Source organism: Tachysurus fulvidraco, chromosome 12 (assembly GCF_022655615.1).
Source record: "Tachysurus fulvidraco isolate hzauxx_2018 chromosome 12, HZAU_PFXX_2.0, whole genome shotgun sequence".
Lineage (NCBI taxonomy): Eukaryota > Metazoa > Chordata > Actinopteri > Siluriformes > Bagridae > Tachysurus > Tachysurus fulvidraco.
In genome coordinates, this window is record NC_062529.1 from 377,752 (window position 1) to 390,251 (window position 12,500).

The following is a 12,500-nucleotide window of genomic DNA, read 5'->3' on the forward strand; positions in this document are numbered from 1 at the left end:
GACCTCCTGCATAGTGTTTCAGTCAGTCGTTACATCTGATTTGTGTAATTTCACAACTTTCTCCTGAAACACAACAGTTTCAGCTCTGTTTCCTCATCAGGTCCAGATGTGGAGATTTTCTCACCTGAACATCTCCACACCCCAATTGATCATTTTTCTGTTTTTTTATTTTTTCTTCTTTTTATTTTTCTTCCATTTTTTGCTTTTCTGTTGTGTTTCTCCTTTAGATGATAATCACACACTCGTGTGTATCTAAAGGTAAGACTGTGGCACACACACACACACACACACACACAGACAGAAAAAGATTTGTCTTTCTCTTCATCTAATCCACATCTGTTCTCTCGCATGGACTCACTTTCACTACAATGTATTCAATGTGTGTGTTTTAAAACCCAGTGTATTTCAGCCTGAAACTGTAACACTAACCCAGTGTGTGAGTGCTGGTGTGTATTCCTGCTTATTTATGATTGGCTCCTCCCCCTTTTCCTCTGTGTGTTTATTGCACAGTGATTTTTTCACTCTCACATTCATCAGCTTCCTCACTGACAACATTTATTCCACTTGTTATTGTTATTATTAATATTATGTGAGTTTATTGTTTTCCTTCATGTAATATTTAACATTTTTCACACACACACACACACACACACACACACACACACACACACACACACACACACACACAAGCCATCTATTAATCTTTAACTTGAACTGGTAATATTTCATAAATCATATCTACAGGTATAAAACAATCTCATTCAGTGCACCTTTAAACCATCCACCCATTAAAGGTTAGTTGGTGTAGCTGACTGCAGGAGGTCAGAGGTCAGAAGGTGATGCTGTCATGCTGTGCTCTTCTACAGGTTCCTTCCTGGAGAACCCGAGCATGCTGCTGGACACCGCTGATTTATCGTCACCCATTTTTCCTCGAGCCAGCAAGAGCCGCGTGTCCATGAAGCTACGACGTTCATCAGGATCAGCCAACAAGACCTGAACACACACACACACACACGCGCACACACACACACTCACAGAGCACAATGATCACTGAAACATGCACACACTACACACTCCACTGCACTTCTTACTACACACACTATCGTTATAATGTGCTGATATTATTGTGTCATGATATTTTGATAAAATCTGAGATTGTTTCTGATGAAAGGTTACTGAGGAACCCAACGCCATGGTAACGGTGGTGATGCGTGATGTTGTTTCTGATCTAACATTACTGAGATCAGACCGAAGTAATCCGATCACAAGTTCCGCAGCTTCAGTTACTGATATGTTTTACAAAGCAGTGAAATGAAACCCAGATCTGGTGATGATCCTCCTCACTGCTGTTCTTTTATACTCCACTAAAGCTAGTTCTCTTTACCTCCGAAACCAGAGCTACAAGGCTAATGGCACTCGCAAGTAAAGGAAGCTTATAGCCTCCAGTTTAGCACAATGCACTCGAGTGTGTGCACGTGTGTGTGTTTGTGTGTGTTCAAGTGTGTGCATGTCCTCCCATTGTCGTGTCTCCTTTGGGGAAACGAAAGGCAAAATCTTGTGTTCAAACTCATCTAGACATAAAATGTCTTATGTTCTCAAAAGGGAATTAATGAAGTGAACAAAATTAGAGTGAGAAAGGAGGAGAAAAGTTTAAACAAACTACAAAATTACACACACACACACACACACACAGTATGCATAACAAATTCCATCAAATTAGTAAATAATTTAACAAATGAAGGTTTTCAGAAATAAAATTATATAATTACCAAAATTTAAAAAAAAAACAGTAAAATATAAATAAATATGTATTATTTAATAAACACTGTTATAAACTAATGAATAAATAACAGTGATTATTAAAGGTGAAAAGCTCAGTAATAACGCTGGAGTATGAGCATGTAGTTATAACTGTTCACTAAACTGGAGGCTCTGGGGTTCTGTTGCTCTTTAGCTCTTTTAGCATTGTAGCTGTGGCACAAACCACGTCTGTGTTACTCGAGTGTGAAACGGTGAATCTGAGAAGTGTTTCATTACATTACACTGTTTTTCTGTTGTACAGAAGCACTGTGTGTGTCTGTGTGTGTGTGTGTGTGTGTGTGTGTGTGTGTGTGTGTGTGTGTTTCACTCCTAATGACTCGTGTTTGTACATATATATAAATATAAAGGTAAGAATATATCTGTGTATGTAGACGGTGTGTATAGTGAGCAGCGTCTGGTCTGTGTACATATTTAACAGTGTTTAAAGCAGCTGCAAAAACTAAACACCACACAGTTAGGATTAGACTTCATACATACAGAAGATGGCAAGGCCTTTATTTTCCTACAGATGTGTAAGGCGTCTCGGCTGGGGTGCGCTCTCACTGTCTCTGTCTGTCTCACTCTGTCTGTCTCACTCTCGGTCTGTCTCTCTGTCTGTCTCTCTGTTTGCCTGTCTCACACTCTGTCTGTCTCTGTCTCACTCTCTGTCTCTCTGTCTGTCTCTCTCACACATATTTACATATGAATTAATTATTGTTGACAAAAGTGAATTGCAGATAGAATCAGAGACGCACACAATTCAGCGTTTAATTCTGGAGATCCAGAGAAACCAATCAGAGCCCTGTATACACACTGGAGCAAAAGTAAGTGCCCCCACATACCTGCCCTGATTAAGCTAGAGTTTTAAAGCTCTTTATGTAAGACACATTACATACTCTGGAAGAGTTTTGGCTGTCAGTGTTCAGGGCTCTGATGTGCTTTAACCTGGGGAAAATTTTATAGAATGTTTGTGCTTTAAATGTGACACGTGTCAGGAGCCTGAATATTTTTCACACAGACTAGAGATGGTTTTTTATCAGAAAGCTAAAAGATGTGCACGCTGGGACGTGGACGTGTAAGATGCTGGTGTACGTTACTGCTGAGAGAGAACACTGCATGACACGTGATGACTGCATGCGTTAGGAGAACTACTCAACACACACACACAACACACACACATGTTTGTAAAGAGGAAATTCAGACATGCATTTAAACACACAAATAAAACGTATTCTTCTCACATACATCAGTGTTTTATTGTTATTATTAGTGTTTGAATTATTATATAATATAACTTTGAAGTGCTTTACAATTTGACTGTTAGAACAAATAAATAAATAAAAAGATCAACAACAGTAAACTGGCAAAGAAACGAGAAATATATATTAGCAAAGATGAAGAGCAAAAAAATAATTCCAATAAAAATATTTCCAAAATATCTGAAATAAATGAAAGACGAAGTTGTTTTCTGATTGGCTAATACGTGTTCTTGAGCTCCTCCTTCATTTTCTTTTTATTTTATCTAATCTAAATATTAAAAGGTGTTTCCGATGTAAACTGGGCTAGAAACATCTGCACTCGTCTAGTCTCATGAATAATGCAGTGACCTGGGATTGAATATGCAAATTAGACACGCCCCTTTTTGTTCCTGCTGCTCTTGCAGTAAAATCATTTATTCGTGTAAACAGTCTGTGCTGCTTACAAACAGCCCACATTGACTTTCTAACATATTTTTTTAAAAAATAAAGAATTTAGGCTGTTTTAACTGTAAAGGTTTACACACAGTTTTATCTACATGAAGCCAAACAAATTATTAAATAGATTTCAGAAGAAAAGGGGATTTTTGTGCAGTGTGAAGTTTCCCTGTTTTTTTCCTTCCCAGAGTCTTTACTGTATTATTGTGTGTTTCTTGTGTGTATTTAAGTCATTTGTTTTCCGACTGAAGAGAAAAACGCAGATTTATTGAATAGAATCTGATGATTTATTACAGTTCAGTTTCTTTTCTCAGAAACTTTCACATTTTACACTTTCTCTCTTCAGACGTGACACAAAAACAATAAAAGCACAAACGCACAATTACACACGAGCCAGAGAAACGACTGTAAAACACGTCACCGTTAACTTTAAACTTTCCGTACAAACTAAATCATTTACATGTCCGATGTGTTTTAATGACTCCATCAACATAATGTGGCGTCGTCAACGTTAATAAGGCGGATTTTACATCATCATCACCATCATCATCATCAGTAAATCTCTCTCTCTCTCTCTCTCTCTCTCTCTCTCTCTCACACACACACACACACACACACACACACACACACTCGTTGTTTCTCTCTTACACTGCCTTTTACACGTGAGCAGGACTGGGTCATGTGACGTCACACCATCATCATCAACCACATCGTGTTTTCAGTCATTTTTTACATTTTGTACATTTTTATTACATGTACTTTATAAATATAATAAATATTGTATTATAATATGATGTGTTTATTAATAACGAATACATTTATCCCTCATTATTAACAGCAGCATTCGTGTATTGCTGGAAGCGAGCAAAGATAAACATTCTGGTGCACGTCATGTAACGTAGAAACGCCTTAGGGGTCACGTGATCTTATGGTTTTGTCCTATCAGCCACGCTTCATCACCATAGCACATGTTTTATCAGGAGCAGGTGAAGTGTTGTCTCACACAGACACACACAGTCACTAAAACCCCTGAAATCTCCCCCCTGCGGTGTAGGAGGATGGTGCTGGACACGTGGAGTTCAGGTGTAGGAGGATGGTGCTGTACACGTGGAGTTCATGTGTAGGAGGATGGTGCTGGACAGGTGAGTTCAGGTGTAGGAAGATGATGCTGGACAGGTGAGTTCAGGTGAAGGAGGATGGTGCTGGATACGTGGAGTTCAGGTGTAGGAGGATGATGCTGGACACGTGGAGTTCAGGTGTAGGAAGATGATGCTGGACAGATGAGTTCAGGTGTAGGAGGATGATGCTGGATACGTGGAGTTCAGGTGTAGGAGGATGATGCTGGATACGTGGAGTTCAGGTGTAGGAGGATGATGCTGGATACGTGGAGTTCAGGTGTAGGAGGATGATGCTGGACACGTGGAGTTCAGGTGTAGGACACGTGAGAGGAAGCGTTTGAGTTCAGGAGAACAACAGATTCACATTTCCATCATGAAGATTGTGCTGAAATCAAAGCTAAAGTAAGAGCAGTAAAGAAACTAACAACACTTGCAGGTCGCTGGAGTGAAAATCGCATCTTCATTCCTTTTCGTTTCATATCTGTTACCTGGAAAACCACGTTGAAAGGATTCAGACAGAAGGTTACAGCGAGGGACTAAAACCTCACCCCTCAATCACAGGGACGTGGTGACTGATGAAAGTGGTATTAATAAAACCTCCAACTTTCCCACTTTGATCTGCTTTACTTTAATAATAATCAGAGTTTATTAAGATTCATTAAAGCTCCAATATTTCTTTATTATTCTAGATTATTATTCATGTTACTCGTAGTTCCATTTTGACTCTTATTTATCTTTTAATTTGTCTAATCCCGAGAAAATGATGCATTAAAAGTGCTTTGACAGCATCATGTTGTACTGTGTGTGATTTAGGAGACAAAAGTGACTAATTTACACAACTGCACTGAATTATGTCATTAATATCATCGCAGTATTCATTATTATTATTATTATTATTATTATTATTATTATTATTATTATTATTATTATTATTATATGGTGTAATATAATCTCTTATTTCCTGTTTTTTTATGTTTTGTTTTGTTTTAGCTCATAAACCCATCATGATAATTCATTGCTTGTTTTTACACGTGTCCGTGATTTATTCGCACTTGTAAAATGTCCTAAAAACTGTCAGCAGTATGAACACTTTAAGTCGGAACTTCCCACATCCGGCTCGGTTTTGGGGGCAGCATGAGGTCCGGTCTCATCAAGGCTCCTGCAGTCTTTCCCGTGCACGGTCCCGCAAGCGCGTGCCACAGACGATGCTTCTCGCGCACATCCGCCGAGGGGAATCGCGCACCGCACAGATGGCACGTGTACAGGATCGGTGCGTTCTCCGCGTTCTTGTACGCCGCCGCGTGGACGCTCTGGTGAGCGGCGACGTGTTTTCTCAGATACGCGTGTCTCCGGAACGTCTTGGCACAGTAGTGGCACGCGTACTCTTCCTCTTCATCATCTGCTCTTTCTCCTCCTCGTCCTATTGCTCGAGCGCACAGAAACCCCGGTGTCAGTGGCTTCGTGTCGTCGCGGCGACGCTCAAACATCCTCGCGCCGTCGTCACTGGAGCTCGCGCGCAAATCAAAGCACTTGTCCGACGCGCCGCGACACGTGTCCATGAGAGACGTGCTGCTCTGTGCGCTTTCAGCGGAGAAAAACAGATGCTGCTGCTTCACGCTCATCTCGCTCGTGTTCTCCTTCCCTTCCACTGACGCCTTCTCGTGAACCTGAACCTTCTTCCCGTCCTGAGAGTCGCGCGGTTTGTGCCAGCGGCGGTGTGAAGCCAGATTAGCGGGACAGCTGAACACCTTGTCACACTCGGGACACCGATATTCCACCCGGACGATGCGTGAGCACCGGTGCTGCGCCAAGGAGAACGGGTCCTGGTACTCCTCCTTACAGAGCTGACAGATGAACTCCCCCAGCGGCTTCTTGCTCCTCGGTACCGGCGCGGTCCCGGGGCTCTCCTTCTTGATCCGCAGTCCGAGCACCGGAGAGGTCGTGACCTCGTCTTCAAAAGTGAGCTTCCTTGCGACTTTCGGTTTCCTCACCGGCGGCTTGCTTTTGGCTTCGTGCTTAAAGTTCTGCTGAAATGACGAAGGGAACGGAGCAAACTTCACGTCCGCGTGGCTGGAAAGGAGGAGGCGTTCGATGGAGGAAACCGGGAACGATTCTGCGGCGGCCGGTGAACTCAAACACCGAGGGAAAGGGGAGCGCTTTAATACCGCGCTCAGGGGCACCGCGGGTCTGACGCAAGCCTCCTCAGCGCCGTTATCTTCTTCATCCTCATCCTCATCTTCTTCGTTATAATCCTTAATGCTACTGTTGTGGAAGACACTTCGCCCGTAAGCTGACAGTTCTGGCGGCTCTGCAGCGGCGTCTGTTCTCGGTGCTCTGACCGGGTCGCTGGACGTCTCCGGATTCAGCGCGTGCGGGTCTGATTTCTGCACCTCTGCTCTCTCATGTCGGATCCGGTACGATGCCCCTACAGCGCGTTTATTCCGTTTCACCAAAAACCCCCGAGGCATCTTCTCTTTTATTTTTAATTTCTTTATATTACTTAATGAAACACTGCAGTCTTCTGTTCTCCGTTAGAAATGCTCGTTTTATAGCCGGACTTAGATCTGTTCGCGCTCTCGGTGTTAAAACGGCTCTGTCCCGTTCACGCGCCGACGTGTTGTTTTTATTCTTTGGATATATTTTTTTATGAAGTCACAATCATTACCAAAGCTCTGTCCAATCAAAGCGCTGACCGCAAAATGGAGGCGTGGCCAGTGTCAATTAGCAGATCAGATCTCTGATTGGCTGCTGGTGGACTTCAGCTCGCATCTCTGCCCCAAACCAGCTCGGATTTATTTGTATAAAAAGTTTCAATTGAAGCAGAAAATAGCTTTATTCAGAATTAAGATTAATAAAACTCTGCTTTAAGACTAATAATAATAATAATAATAATAATAATAATAATAATAATAATAATAATAATAATATGTTTGTTTTTGATTAGTAAATGACGTGAGCAACAGTTTCCCAGGTCTTGGACAGCACATTAGGACTCAACACGTAAACACCTGCGTTGGATATACAGATGCTTTTGGTTTGCTGTGAGGGTTTTTTATCGGTGTCTGTGCTCAGAGATATAATCAGTGCAGTTGACAGATTGTCAGGGGGACACTGGGGACTTATGAGACGTCTCCGTGTCATGCTGCGCTCTGATGGGAATCTGCTTTTTCTCTTTTCCCATGAGCGAGTGCAGCTTATCTCAGTCTGCTCATCATCTCGACCGAGCAGCTCAATGAAGAGTTTTTTCATGATATAATACAATACCAGTTGTAGTGAAAGTATAGCTGAGGGTTAAATGTCTTGTTTAAGCAGCAGAAGATTTTACCAATAGCAGGATTTAAGCTCACAACCTACTGATCAGTAGCACACAGCCTTAATCACTGAGCGCTCACATCCTTCAGTGCACTGAGGTGTTAGTGAGCGTAAAGTGCAAAAAAAAATACATTAATACATGTTCACAACGTCCCAGTAACATTAAGCTAGTTAATAAATACACAAAACTGCACTTATGAAGTATAAGAAATATTTAATACTTTTGTTGTCTTTCAGCTGCTCCTTGTTCAGGGTCAATAGCAGATCATCTGTTGCACATATTTGATTTGCCACAAGGTTTACGCTGGATGCCCTTTCTGACGCAACCCTCTATTTTGTCTGGGCTTGGGATTGGTACTGAGAGTTAACACCACAGTGGATGGACTGTTTCCACCAACTGGACCACCAAGGGACAATAAGCATTTTATATTGTATAAATATGATAAAAATTAATCCTAACACACACACACACACACACACACACACACACACACACACACACACACACACACACACACACACACACACACACACAAACACACACACAAAACTGGAGAAAATAAAGCAGACAAGCATACAGGGTGATGCTGCAGGGAAGACGCTGGTCTGAGCTCAGGGCTGCTGTTCTGTGTTATTGTGTTTAGGAAGAGGGAAGACAAAAGCACTCGACCCTTTAACACCCCACACAGGATCCTATTACACACTGCACTGTGCTTTGTGTTTTGGGACACGACCTGGGACATTCATCTGAAGATCTGAGAATGTGCTTCTGCACCTTACCGCAGAATCATGACAAGTAATGTAATAAAACTATAATCAGGACTGAAGTTTCACTCCGTCACTGGAATAATAAACAACAAAAACAAATGTTTGCTAGTTTCAAAGTATGTAAACTTATTACTATTTATCTATCTATCTATCTATCTATCTATCTATCTATCTATCTATCTATCTATCTATCTATCTATCTATCTATCTATCTATTTATTTATTTAGTTGGTTAGTTATGTATGTATGTATGTATGTATGTATGTATGTATGTATGTATGTATGTATGTATGTATGTATGTATGTGTGTATGTATTTATGTATTTATTTAGTTGATCGTTTGTTTCTTTCTGCCAAACAAGTAAAATAATTTTGTTATTTTGTTTTATTTGTGTTTTTGTTTGTTTTATTATTAAACAATACGCTTCACTGTTACATGACGTAATAACTATAAAGAGACCTTGGAGTTTGTCGCCCTCTGCAGCTTATTTACTGAAGTGCGCATGCGTGTGCTGAGTTCTGGATTATTTGACAGAATTCGTTTTTATTTATTTATTTGTTTGTTGGTTTGTTTGTTTGTTTATTTATTTGATTAATTGATCGCATAGCGACATCAAACACAAAATATACATTTTGTTCAATGCCACATGAACAAGAGGTATCAGTCACATAGAAGAAGGGGGGGGGGGGTTTGGAGATGTCACGCTTGCCTTTCTACAAAACCTGAGAGTCCTGATTCATGTCGAATTTTGTAAGACACAGAACTCGTTCATGTTCTACTCGATTGCACGCGCTTTGTGACGTCAGCGAATGTTTGGATTTTAATTCTATTACACGGCGTTTTAACAAATGTGATCGTGTTAAAGCAGTTTTACAGAAGAACAACGGTGAGTTTCTAACATATTTGATATCGATCATTCTACAAGAATTCTATGTAACTACAACAACATAAAGATTTAATATCATCATTATATATTATATTATATTATATTATATTATATTATATTATATTATATTATATTATATTATATTATATTATATTATAGGGAAGAAGAACACAAAGCTGCTGTGAGACTCAGCGCAAACTAACGGAAGTGTAGATAATAACATACAGGATTATAGTGTACAGAAAAGTGTGTATTGGAGTGTATTATACACACACACACACACACACACACACACACACTTACACACACACATACACACACATAGACCACACGCTTACACACACACACACACACACACACACGCACACACACATACACACACACACACACACACACACACACACACACACATACAGTATACACACACACATACACACACCTACACACAGACACACACACACACGCACACACACATACACGCACACATACAGTATACACACACACCTACACACACACACACACACACACACACACACACACACACATACAGTATACACACACACACATACAGTATACACACACACACACACATACAGTATACACGCACACACACACACACACACACTTAGACACACACACACAGTATACACACACTTACACACACATACACACACATAGACCACACGCTTACACACACACACACACACACACACACACACACGCACGCACACACATTCACACACATACACACACACACACACACACACACACACATACATGCACACACACATACACACACACACATACAGTACACACACACACACCTACACACAGACACACACACACACACACACACACACACACACGCACACACACATACACGCACACATACACGCACACATACACACACATACATACATACACACATACACACACACACACACACACACACACATACAGTATACACACACACATACACACACACACACACACACACACACACACACACAGTTCATTACAATGGCGTGTATAATACAGACACTGTGTATTTCAGATGGACCATGTCAGTGCAGCTAAAGTGAAGTCCTGGGTCAGCATGAAGCTGCAGGAACTGAGGGATGAGATGTATGAAGAGATCCAACAGAATTGTGATGAACTGAACAAGGAGTGGACCAAACGCGAACAACTCCAGAAACAGCAGCTCTGCACTCTTCTTCAGATGAACAAACACAGGAGAGAGTGGGTAATCAAGAACCTCTTCAAATTCAACCCCTCTGTGAATGGTGGAGATGCTCTTCTGTGTGTGGACAAGAGAACAACAGCAGATGGGAGGAGATGCCAGGAGGAGGAAGCACAGTTCTGCACAGTGCAAAGGACAGAGGATAGAAGAAAAAGGTCCAAGAATAACATGAACCAGGACCTGGAGGAGAAAGAAAGATGGAAGGGAGAGATGGAAAGACAGCAGGCTAAACAAAGGAAAGAAAGGGATGAAATGAAAAGTATGGAGGAAGAAAAAAGAAAGCAGGAACAGAGTAAGAGACTGCAGGTGGAGCAAAAGAAGGAACAGAAGAAAGTATTCAGAGACAGACAGATGGAGGATCAAGAGGAGATGAGGAAAGCGGAAGAGCAAAATAGAGCCCTCAGAGAAAAGAGGATGGAGGAAGAGAGAAAGAAAGAGCTTGAGGAAAAGAGGAAGGAGGAAGAGAGATTGAGAGAACTGAAGAAAAGGAAGAAAGAAGTTCAGAAAAGAGTAGAGGAGAAAAGCATTGAGTCTGAAGTAGAGGATACTGACCTGGAGACTCCATGGGACACAGAGTCAGAGGAGGAAGAAAGGATAAGACTGGATAAAAAGAAATCAAGGCAAGAGAGGGATGAAAGACAACAGGAGGAGGAAAAGAAGCAGAAAGAGCTTAAATGGAAGCTGGAGGATAAGAGGAAGGGGGAAGAGAGGAAGAGAGAGCTTGAGAAAAAGAGGAAGGAGGAAGAGAGAAAGAGAGCACTCGAGGAAAAGAGGAAGGAGGAACAGAGAAAGAGAGCACTCGAGGAAAAGAGGAAGGAGGAAGAGAGGAAGAGAGAGCTTGAGAAAAAGAGGAAGGAGGAAGAGAGAAAGAGAGCACTCGAGGAAAAGAGGAAGGAGGAAGAGAGAAAGAGAGCACTCGAGGAACAGAGGAAGGAGGAAGAGAGTAAGAGAAAGCTTGAGAAAGAGAGGAAGAAGGAAGAGAGAAAGAGAGCACTCGAGGAAAAGAGAAACGAGGAAGAGAGAAAGAGAGAGTTCAAGGAGAAGAGGAAGGAGGAAGAGAGAAAGAGAGAGCTTGAGGAAAAGAGGAAGGAGGAAGAGAGATTGAGAGAACTGAAGAAAAGGAAGAAAGAGGTTCAGAAAAAAGTAGAGGAGAAAAGCATTGAGTCTGAAGTAGAGGATACTGACCTGGAGACTCCATGGGACAAAGAGTCAGAGGAGGAAGGAAGGATAAGACTGGATAAAAAGAAATCAAGGCAAGAGAGCGATGAAAGACAACAGGGGGAGGAAAAGAAGCAGAAAGAACTTGAATGGAAGCTGAAGGATAAGAGGAAGGAGGGAGAGAGGAAGAGAGAGCTCAAGGAAAAGAGAAAGGAGGAAGAGAGAAAGAGAGAGCTTGAGGAAAAGAGAAAGGAGGAAGAGAGAAAGAGAGAGCTTGAGGAAAAGAGGAAGGAGGAAGAGAGAAAGAGAGAGCTTGAGGAAAAGAGGAAGGAGGAAGAAAGAAAGAGAGAGCTTGAGGAAAAGAGGAAAACGAAAGTTGCTGAGAATTCTGATGTAGAGAAGAGAAATAAACTGAAAACACAGCATAAAGAACAGTACATTAAACTGATGGAGGAAGTAAAAGTGATGGAGAAGCAGAAAACTGAAGATTCCAGGGGGGGGGACAAGGCATCAGTGATGAGCA

At 41.5% G+C, this 12,500-nt stretch overlaps 3 protein-coding genes across 7 annotated transcripts in view; 2 read left to right on the top strand and 1 right to left on the bottom strand.

Annotated features, from left to right (window-relative positions):
• The window catches only part of ralgapa1 (Ral GTPase activating protein catalytic subunit alpha 1), a 44,400-nt gene extending 41,356 nt beyond the window's left edge, over positions 1-3,044 (top strand). For 3 of the 4 annotated variants that reach the window (XM_047821755.1, XM_047821757.1, XM_047821758.1), the window contains one exon: positions 867-3,044. In XM_047821755.1, the coding sequence (XP_047677711.1) occupies positions 867-997 (131 nt within the window). In that variant the 3' untranslated portion in view covers positions 998-3,044. Of the gene's footprint in view, positions 1-227; positions 259-866 lie in introns of all 4 variants that reach the window. The other variant, XM_047821756.1, reaches the window with a different exon arrangement.
• Positions 3,045-5,631: 2,587 nt separating this feature from the next.
• Positions 5,632-7,190, bottom strand: LOC113635389 (insulinoma-associated protein 2). Its single transcript, XM_027134753.2, has one exon. It carries the CDS (start codon positions 7,078-7,080, stop codon positions 5,704-5,706), a length of 1,377 nt encoding a protein of 458 aa, XP_026990554.2. The 5' UTR covers positions 7,081-7,190; the 3' UTR covers positions 5,632-5,703.
• Positions 7,191-9,404: 2,214 nt separating this feature from the next.
• Positions 9,405-12,500, top strand: part of LOC113635380 (trichohyalin-like) — a 4,007-nt gene continuing 911 nt past the window's right edge. Inside the window, exons 1-3 of one of the 2 annotated variants that reach the window (XM_027134743.2) lie at positions 9,406-9,579; positions 9,739-9,825; positions 10,634-12,500. The exon at positions 10,634-12,500 is cut by the window's right edge and continues 911 nt beyond it. In XM_027134743.2, the coding sequence (XP_026990544.2) occupies positions 10,634-12,500 (1,867 nt within the window). In that variant the 5' untranslated portion in view covers positions 9,406-9,579; positions 9,739-9,825. Of the gene's footprint in view, positions 9,580-9,738; positions 9,826-10,633 lie in introns of both variants that reach the window. The other variant, XM_027134742.2, reaches the window with a different exon arrangement.